The sequence below is a fragment of the Phymastichus coffea genome, unplaced genomic scaffold, assembly GCF_024137745.1.
Source record: "Phymastichus coffea isolate CEN01 unplaced genomic scaffold, Cenicafe_Pcof_1.1 PCOF00001, whole genome shotgun sequence".
Classification (NCBI taxonomy): Eukaryota; Metazoa; Arthropoda; class Insecta; order Hymenoptera; family Eulophidae; genus Phymastichus; species Phymastichus coffea.
Window position 1 is genome coordinate 16,485,640 of NW_026706812.1, and position 10,451 is coordinate 16,496,090.

Consider the following 10,451-nt stretch of genomic DNA (forward strand, 5'->3'; position numbering starts at 1 on the left):
ATTTTTCGACTGGTACTGATTAAGGCAAAGTTGGTAGTGTATTTTTTTTTAGGAAATAAATATTTTTCCTATCAGAGTTATCTACTTTATCATCCGAGTAATCAGCTGATTTTGCGGATGTAGGAGTTTAAGAACACACGTTAACTTAGGATTTTTTATATTAACATGTCTAATCAAATTTTAAAGTTTAAAAATTACAATAAAACTATTTTCAGTTGGTAAAATTTAAAGTAGAGCTAAAAGCTACCTCTCTCTATTTTCAGAGAGGGTACAAATTCCAAAAAATGAATTTTCGGGTGGTACAAATTAATACGAAGCTAATGGTATATTTTTTTTTTTAAATCAATCATTTTTCTGCCAGGGTCGTTTCGATGTTACCGCTCCTACCGCTGAAAAAACTCTTTCGGGTCCCTAAAAATTATTCCACTAAATAATTGTCTGCGGTTCAATCTGTAGTCCGTAATCCGTAGTTCCATTAATAATATTTCCATAATGTGCTGTCTGCTCGATCAGTGGTAGTCAAACAAAATTGATGAAAAGTTCGCATTATTAGCTAGTTTGACTCATTTGACTATGTATGGGTATGCCTGATGAGTTTGACTACGACTAATTGAGCAGACAATACAGTTTGAAAATGTTATCTATGGAACTGGGAACTCGGATTAAACCGTACATACCTAGTGGAATCTTGGTGGAATCATTTCTAGGGACCCGAGAGATTTTTCCAGAACGGTAGGAATTATGAGAGCAGTAGGGATGTGTCACAGCCATCCGATAGATTTACGGCAAAATTAGGTTATTGCAGCAACATTTAAAAATGATCAATTTTAACTCGCATTAAGAAAACTAGATATCTATATTACTAATTGGCTATTAGTTTGAAAATATTAAATTTTATCTCAATTTATTGATTTTGCTCTATAAACAAATTCAATTATATTCCATCTAGTTCTCAATATTACAATGTAGTTCCCCTTCGCCCCGCGAGATGTCACACCTTTATCGACCGAGAAAAAAGAGCGGCATTGGCGCGGTTTGTGCACTGGTGCCGGCGCCGTTCGCTTTTCGTACCGTACCTCATATCTTTTCGTGTGTGCGTACAAGTCACATCTTCTCGATCGTTGTCTTGCCGATATCGCGAGTGCTGGTGAAATCGTTTTTGTTTTCGGTTAAAATGACTAAGAGACAGGCCGGTCCCGGCGACTATGAACGTTGGAAGCAATTCATGTCGGAATTTGCGAAAATGCAAAAGGTGATGGAAACTCTACCTCCTTTGTTCGACAGAAGTCTTCATACGTCTGATGACGAAGAGGTCAGCGAAGAAAATTCCGCGTCTTTACCTACTTCGCCTGTCCCAGAAATTCCAAATCATGCACTCACTTGTAACATTTTTATTATGATCATAATAAAAATGAACATCAAATTCTTGATGTTAAGAGAATTCATGCATTTATTGTCATAATTTTATATACCTTATCAGGTTAAGGAGGCTTATAGCCTCCAATTCTCTATAACCATTAGTATAATTCTAATGTGTTAAAATATTTCAGACAACAGGGAAACTTTGTATGTGGATCCTGACATCAGAGACATACTAGGCTTAGATGAAAAGGATGACAAGGATAAACATCCTGTTGTTGACCCAACCTTAGTACTTATCTGGCAAAAGCTTATCAACACCGGCTTGAAAAAAGAAACTCATAATGAGATTTTGCTGAATTACCCTAGGTAATTGAACCATAATATGATATTATATAATATCCTTATGGTGCTGCATTTCTTGAGATGCTTGACAATTATATTATCATATAATTGTTTCACTTTGATGCAAGGATGATAATTCTAACTTCGGGTTAGAAAGTGGATTTATTCAATTAAATCCTACTTCTTCTCTTATTTACAGCAGCCAATTAAAAATAAGCTATAACAAGCAAAAATGCTTAGCATTGTCGTTTATACTACATGATTATTATTATTCATAATAAATATGAATTATTCATATATATCTATCATAGAATACCAAAATTCGAGCCAAAGAAACTGAACCCTGAAATTGCAGCCGCTTGCATCTAATCATACTAAGATAGATGCTCATATGCAGGAATTACAGAAAATAGCCGGATCTTCACTCATGGCTATAGGATCGGCACTATCAGTCATCATGAATGACGATGACTGAGACAAATTGCAAATCGTTAGATATCTCAACGATGCAGCTAAAATGTCGATTATGATGCATCATTCTATATCTGTATCTAGAAGAGCCAATATATTTATTCCTGATTTGACACCTCAAGTTGCAGTACTTATTAAGAAGGCTTATGACGACACTTTGTTTGGCAGTAACCTTGCGGATCGTATCAAGGAATCTAAGGCGCTTACTAAACTGTCTCAAGAGATAAAATTGAAGCCTAAGCTACATTTTAAGCCATCTATTAAGAAGCCTTTTTTTCGGAAGAGCCTGCAGCAGAGACAGCCTCTCTCGCAGCGGAAGGGCAACTATATCAGCGCGAACCAGAATAAGCCTGCGTTCAAAAACAAGCAACAGTATTTCAACAATACCAAGAGAGAACGAGAAAATACTCCTCCGGTCAACAAATAAATGTTAGTATTGCAGGCAGACTAAAATTTTTTGCTGAAGAATATTGGGGTTAACAATCACGTATTACAAATAATCAAAGGTTATAAAATTTCCTTTCTCACTGAGCCAATTCAGTTACACCCACCTATTATTAACATTCCTAGTAGAGATGTAGAACGATACAAGATCGCCATAGCCAATTTACTCGACAAGGGCACAATCGAATGCTGTAGCTCTTCTAATTGTCAATTTCTTTCGTCCTAATTTCTAATCCCCAAGAAAGACGGTACTGATAGATTCATTCTCAATCTTAAGAAATTGAATTCTTTCATTCAGACTGATCATTTCAAGCTTGAAGATCTTAGGTCAGTTACTCACCTCATTTCACCCGGTTGTTACATGTCTTCAATTGACCTTCAAGATGCCTATCTTATGATTCCGGTTCACGTAGAATCTAGAAAACTTCTTAGATTTTCCTTTAATGGCAACATCTACCAATTTACCTGTGTACCCTTTAGATTAAGTACAGCCCCTTTTATTTTTACTAAGGTTATGAAACCTGTTGTTCAATATTTAAGAATCAGAGGGTTCAAGGTGGTCATTTATTTAGATGATTTTATTTTCATCGCCGAAAACAAGTCTGACTGTTCTCATATTGTCCACACAGCACTAGAGCTTCTGACTAGTCTAGGATTTTTTATCAATGGGAAGAGAGTTCTAGTTCCATCTCAAAAATGTAAATTTTTAGGTTTCAATATCAACTCAATTGATTTTACAATTGAACTACCAGACGATAAGAGAAATCGCATCTTGGAGCTTCTAGATGACTTCCAGCGTAAAGCTCGCTGTTCTATTTTAGAACTTGCACAGATTGTTGGTAAATTGGTCTCTTCATGTCCAGCAGTTGACTACGGTTGGCTGTACACAAAGATTCTCGAGTCTTTCAAGTTTAATTCCCTGATACTGAATAATCATAATTACGCAGCCATTATTACGCTGCCATCTTACATTCATCAAGAAATATTATGGTGGCAGAAAAGCATCAGAGTCTCTATTGGTTTGATCAGATCAACCACCTTCGATAAGACTATTTTCACGGACGCATCCAACTCGGGTTGGGGTGCTACAGATGGCATGAATAGCATTTACGGTGTCTGGGATGAGAATCAGAAGCACTTCCATATCAACTATAAAGAGTTGCTTACGGTTAAATTCGCCTTGCTCCATCTAGGTAATATCCAAGTAGGTAGCCAAATTCTTCTTCGCATAGACAATACCACAGCCATTTCCTACATTAATAAGATGGATTAATAAGATTAATTAGAGTATTCGGTTCTCTAAGTATAATAAACTCTCAAGAGAGATTTGGCAATGGGCTAAAGAAAGACGTATTTTCTTATTCGCCTCATATATCGTATCTGCCGACAACGTTGAAGCTGATGCTCTCTCTCGCATCAGTAATAACGACACAGAATGGGAGATTTGCAACCGTGCTTATAAATTGATCGTTCGTAATTTTGGTAACCCGGAAATCGATTTATTCGCTAATAAACATAACACTAAATGCCTTCAATACTGCTCATGGTTTCCCGACTCAGAAGCATATTTGGTTGACGCATTTACTACTAAATGGTCAGCCTTTTACTTTTATGCATTTCCTCCCTTTTCTCTAATACTCAGGTGTCTCTCCAAGATCGAAAGAGAAAAGGCTTCGGGTATTATAGCGGTACCAGACTGGCCAAATCAGCCTTGGTATCCACTTTTTAATTTTCTTATATCAGAGAAAATTGTTTTCAAACCTAGACCTGATTTGTTATTGTCGTCTTGTAGGACAATTCCTCCCTCCTAGGACAGCTTACATTATGAATGGTATTTTTCCGGAAGCGGCGGATATTATGGCAGCCTCGATCTCCAAGTCAACTTCGGTGCAGTACAATGTAGTCTACAATAAATGGTTCAAATTTTGCGAATGCCATAACTTCGATGCATATAAACCAAATAAGAATTCTGTTTTACGTTTCTTAACGGACAGATACAAGGATGGAGTAAGTTATGGGATTGTCAATTCAGATAGATCGGCACTTTCCTTGATTTCGGACAACAATATTGAAGCAGACGAGCACATTTCCAGAATTTGCAAAGGAGTTGCTAAGCTACGTCCACCGAAACCTAAATACGCTTTCACATGGGATATCGCTATTGTCCTCAATTATCTTAAGACTCTTCATCCGTTGGAAGAGTTAACATTTTCTCAATTATCTTATAAGACGGTTATGCTTGTATTATTAGCCACTGGCCATAGAGTGCAAACGATAGCTAGCATTAAATTAGAAAACATCTCATCTTCTAAAGATGGAGTCCTTATTTACATTACGGACAAAATGAAGACATCAGCCCCTGGCCAAATGCAACCACTGCTCTATTTACCGTTTTGTATCGATAACCCAGAGAACTGCGTGGCTACTACACTTCTCTATTATTGTAAAGTTTCTAAATCTCATAGATTAAACAATGAAAGAAAATGTTTTATCGCGACAAGAAAACCCTTTAAAGATATCACTGCTCAGACTGTTAGTAGATGGGCAAAGCTAGTTCGAGAGAAGAGTGGAATTGATCTTACGATATTTTCTGCTCACTCGACTAGACATGCATCTACATCTTCAGCGCATTCTAAAGGAGTAGACATAGATACCATAAGAAGAACTGCTGGCTGGTCAGCGGGATCTCAAGTTTTTGCAAGATTCTATAATAGGCCAATTTCATCCTTAGAAACGCAAAGATTCGCACGTAGCGTTATTGATTCTTAGTCTAGTAAATTTATACATTATGTCCTACGTATTATTATTAAGAACTCAAATAATAAATTCTGTAAATGCATGTTGAATTATTGTACTCTCTAAAGAACTACATTGTAATATTAAGAACTAGATGGAATATAATAGTATAATCAAACGAAATTACCGTGAAGTTCGATTTAGATTATATTCCATCTAGTTCGAAGATATTACAACCCACACTTTAAATCATTAGCCCTCGTTCCTCGTGCTATCCCAGCCCTCTTTTTCTTACTAATCTTACTTCAGTCTCTAAAGCATATGAGGTACGGTACGAAGAGCGAACGGCGCCGGCACAAACCGCGCTAATGCCGCTCTTTTTTCTCGGTCGATAAAGGTGTGACTTCTCGCGGGGAGAAGGGGAACTACATTGTAATATCTTCGAACTAGATGGAATATAATCTAAATAGAACTTCACGGTAAGTTCGTTTGATTATACTATTATATGGTATGTATCTCAATCTGTTATATTTTATACCTTCAAAACAATCATAAATATTAAATATTTATAACTTACAGTTACTGAAATTGATTAAATTGCCCAAAGATTCAGTTTTTCCGGTTAAATCTTCAGAATCACTAAGAAATAAAAAAAATGTTCCATATATCATTAAAAATTTTGATATATTATTCAATCACTTTCACGTTAATAATTAACATTAATTAAAAAGATGTTTGAAAAGATAAATATATAAAAGAATTTCATGGAGTTATGTAGATAAGTCTTGAATGTGAAGAAAATATATCTCGAATAAAAAGATCTTGCCACATACGGACTTTTCTTTTAGAATAATATAATAATAGGAATAACTAATAAATAATAATATAATAATAACTCAACAAGAAATCCAATTTAAAGAAAATTAGTTAAAAAATCTTTTTGCCTGTTGCCATTATACAACTATTTTTTTGTATACTGTAGTATAAGTCGATTTTGCACTGAAAATATAATAAAATATCGAGATTTTATCATAAAAATTTCATATCGTTCGTCTCTTTTCATGAAGTCCCAAACTTAAGGAGTATGGAATATAAGTTGCTATCTGAACGCAAAACATGCAAATTTAAACAACATTATTAATATTCTTTACACAAAGATTTATTTCATTGAAAAATATTTACAATGTAATTTTAGATATGGATATTTTATGTTAAAAAATGTCGCTTTGTGAATGTTGTGCTAAAAGTAACTCAATTTACAACAAAAACAGCCCAGGGCATGATGTACAAATTATTACATCCACACAGAAAATTTTTCGTCTTATATTCGTGGATAATTTTTACATTGAAAGATGGAAATTGCAAATTATAATTATTATCATCTAGATAAAAAAAGCTATTTATGATTGTGGTTTTATTGGATACATTATTTTTTTAAAAAAGGTTATAGCTGCACCACAGAAATGCTATATATTTCAATTCCCAAAAAAATATTTAAAAAGAAAATATAACGTGCCTTAATAAGGAGTTTCAAGAAAGGCTAATGTTTACATTATAAAAGTTTATGTTGAGAATTGAAATATACGACAATGTCTGAAACTTATGTCTTCCATAATTTACATTTCGTAAAATTTTAGTAAAGTAGGAATATATATTTAAGTAGAATATTGCATTGAGCTGTCGCTATACATATTTATCGTTATAGTCAAAGTAATAAATCAGTAAAATAAACATAAAATTATTAAAAATTTTTAATTCTTTACAAATAATCAACTATTGGTCAATTTGATAATTGGTGCCGCTCAAAAACAAAATGTAATAGATGATTTGTGCTTACACTTTATTGAAGATATCGAATGAAATGCTTGAGGTTCCTATTTATTTATTGGCTATTTTCAGACTTAAAACTCATTTGTATTAGTTTTCCAAAATCTCATTATAATGTTGATCGGTTAAATGAAAAAAATTAATGTAACTACTTTTACAATCGTCCATTACATAATTTATTTTTCAGAACCTACGTATTATCGATAATGTTAGAAGATCTTAATATTTTCGAATTTCATAAATTCAATTAGTCGACTTTGTTTCAGTCTGAAAATAATGAATAATGCTACTATAATCTGACTAGATTTCTGATACTGGTTATCAAAAAATATGTAAGATAAAAACGTATTCGAATATGTATACAGGGTGTCCAAAAAGTTCCGGGACACCTCAGTAAGTCCTGAGATATAACTATTTCCGAGGAGATTAAGGTTATTCCTGTAGTAACTTTGAACGAGGAATCCAGTGGTGACCTTGGTTTTGACCTGGAGCTTGACCTTCAAGGTCATTTCAAGGTCAACTTTTTTTTTCAAATGGGAACCCCTATTTTTGACAACGGCAATCGAAAGAGCGGGAAATTTTACGTCCAAAACGGTTTTTAAAATTTTTTTTCATGGCCTTGAGAAGGTCGATTTAAGGTCAAATGCTTGAAAAACTGCCTAAAAGCGTTTTTTTAATTTTTAAGATATCGAAAAATGACCTCTACAAAATTTGTTCAGAACAGAGTGGGCCACCCAATGCACCAAAAACCTTTGACCTTTAACCTCATTTTGAAGGTCATTTCAAGGTCGAAGTGTTTTTTGTAATGGAAACCCCTATTTTTGACCCCGGATTCGCAGATAGCGCGAAATCAGAAAGAAACATTCAAAACGCAGTGAGTGGAAAAAACTTATCCGGCAAAAAAACTGTCTCTGCTTGCTCCTCATTTAAAACAACTTGACTTTCGGTTTGGATAACCCGATAAATACCGGCTAATCGACCCATAGGGTCATGATTATAGCCATGGTATTTCATGTTGGTGGGGTATATAACTAGCCACGCGCGCCTGCAAGTCCCACAGTAAAATTTTGCTGCTGGACCTGTAGGAAGTTATAGAATAGTTTACCACGAGGATTTTTCATTTGTAAATGTTAAAATTTTTATTAGACGAAGACGATTTACGATTAATACAAAAAGTTAAAAATGACGACGCAGCAGGAAACATTCGAATTCGACGTAGAGCAAAACGAAACTCAGAATCTCTTCGAGAACGAGGCTCAATGTTCAAGTTTGTTAGTACCAGTACAGATCATACAGACGCAGGAGATGGGAGTGCAAAATTTCGAAGACTTGACAGAGGACGAAAAGAAACGAGCAATAGACGATCTAACGTTGATGAAATTTCTAAAAAAGGTATGGATTTACCGATTAATAATTCTGAATCATCCGACGATAGTAGCAACGTTGGAAGCACGAATTCCAATGACGATGGTCGAACAACTAACATTTTACAAACAAATAATCAAGAGTTTTGTACAATGGAGGAGCAACGCAAAGTATTGCGGACCCTGTGGAATCGAGCAATTCGAGAAATGGGTCTTAAATCACGGATATTGCATGATGTATGGGAAAAACCACGATCTCTTGAGGGAAAGTTTTTTTGCCAAAGCCTTCGAAATAATAACAGAAATAAAAGAGGCGTGTTTATCGTCGCCGTCCACGGGGAACATCTCCATGTCGTACACGACTGTAGCTACACCAACTCGCAGTGTAGATGTGGATTTATGCAAAAATTCGCAGAACAAGAGGCAAAGCAGGACACCAGCGAAAAAGAGGAAAGTAAGTTTCAGAGAGATAAAAATGTCATCATCAGAAAACAGCGACGATCAGCATTCGGACTACAGCAATTGCAAGAGGAAGCGGAAAGAGATTACCAAGAAAGTATCTTCACAGTTTTCCGAGAGCGAGAACGAACTAGTGCAACCGGAGGAGATAACATTAGAGGACGAGGAAACGGACAGCGACAAATGCGCGACAGCGATAATTCCACGGACGAGTATGAAGAAAATAATGAATGCAAAAAATTTATTGTTCGATGGAATCGACGAAGATACGCAAGTGGCCTCTATGACCGAAACCACTGGATCAATTTGGTCTTCTACTTGTCTCAAAACGGGCGACAAATACATGCATTACAAATCGGAAGAGAAACGTGGATCGATGGTGGTAAAGTTAGAAATTTACAAATTCGCCGACTGTTTCAGGAAGGAAAAGAAGGAGTGGTGGCGACAAGCAGAATTTCGTGCGACAACGGTTCTACGTTCAACGGACCAAATTGCTATAGACAAGGCATACAAACTGGCATCGACATTGAAGAACATACAGAAAACAAAGAAAGGGAATCATATATCCCACACCCAAAACCCTTAAAGATGGAAAGTTTTTTTAAATCAATATTATGTACTCCTTTAAAAAATATTTTATATACTGGACATTGGATCAATTCTAAATACAGGTATATTGCTCACGAACATTATTTGATACGAACTATTCTACATAATATTAATCAAGAAATTGTTGACATGACAGTATATGAAATATTTAAATATTCTAGAAATATTGAAACAACTAAATTAATATACGCAGCTTCATGGCAAGAACGTGAAAATTATTATTATTCTATTAAAGATAGTGTTACTATATTAGAAAAGTTATTGTTATATCAAGTTAAAAATATTAAAGCATTTTTAATAATATTATACAATTTTTTAAATAAGCAAATACCAAAAAAAAATTGCTTATATATACAATCAGATCCAAATGCAGGAAAAAATTTCTTTTTTGACGCTGTATGCCATGCAATGATAAATTTTGGTCAGATTGGTAATTTTAATAAATTTAATAATTTTCCATTACAAGAAGCAGTTAACAAAAGAATTATTTTATGGAACGAACCAAATTTTGAACCTGCAGCAACCGAAACATTAAAATTAATATTTGGAGGAGATACATGCAATGTTAAAGTTAAATTTAAAGATGATGCAGTTATCAGACGTACTCCAGTTATTGTATTATCCAATCCGGATGTCATTTCAACAGATGGAGCATTTGCAACAAGAGTAATAAAATATACGTGGAAAAGTGCACCATTTTTAAAACTGTTTAAAAAGAAACCAATACCAATATCTATTTTTTATTTGTTTATTAAATATAAAATAATTTCTTGTAATGATATAGATTTAGAAAATTGGGAAAAGAAAATATGTTGTATTCATTGATATGGAAAAGGT

At 34.5% G+C, this 10,451-nt stretch overlaps 1 protein-coding gene across 2 annotated transcripts; it reads left to right on the forward strand.

The window, feature by feature from the left end:
• The first annotated feature begins 6,507 nt into the window (after positions 1-6,507).
• On the forward strand, positions 6,508-10,450 carry LOC131662885 (uncharacterized). 2 transcript variants are annotated; one of them, XM_058932862.1, is made up of 2 exons: positions 6,508-9,676; positions 9,776-10,450. In XM_058932862.1, exons 1-2 carry the CDS (start codon positions 8,310-8,312, stop codon positions 10,437-10,439), a joined length of 2,031 nt encoding a protein of 676 aa, XP_058788845.1. In that variant the 5' UTR covers positions 6,508-8,309; the 3' UTR covers positions 10,440-10,450. The 2 variants fall into 2 exon arrangements, with proteins under 2 accessions (XP_058788845.1, XP_058788854.1); XM_058932871.1 differs by having other exon boundaries at positions 9,751-9,825.
• The last annotated feature ends 1 nt before the right edge of the window (position 10,451 follows it).

Bases quoted from the DNA above. Each gene is read 5' to 3' on its own strand.
- LOC131662885 (XM_058932862.1), top strand. From the start codon at position 8,310: ATGTTAAAATTTTTATTAGACGAAGACGATTTACGATTAATACAAAAA. The intron at 9,677-9,775 runs GTATATTGCTCA...TAAATATTCTAG, and splicing joins TGGATCAATTCTAAATACAG to AAATATTGAAACAACTAAAT.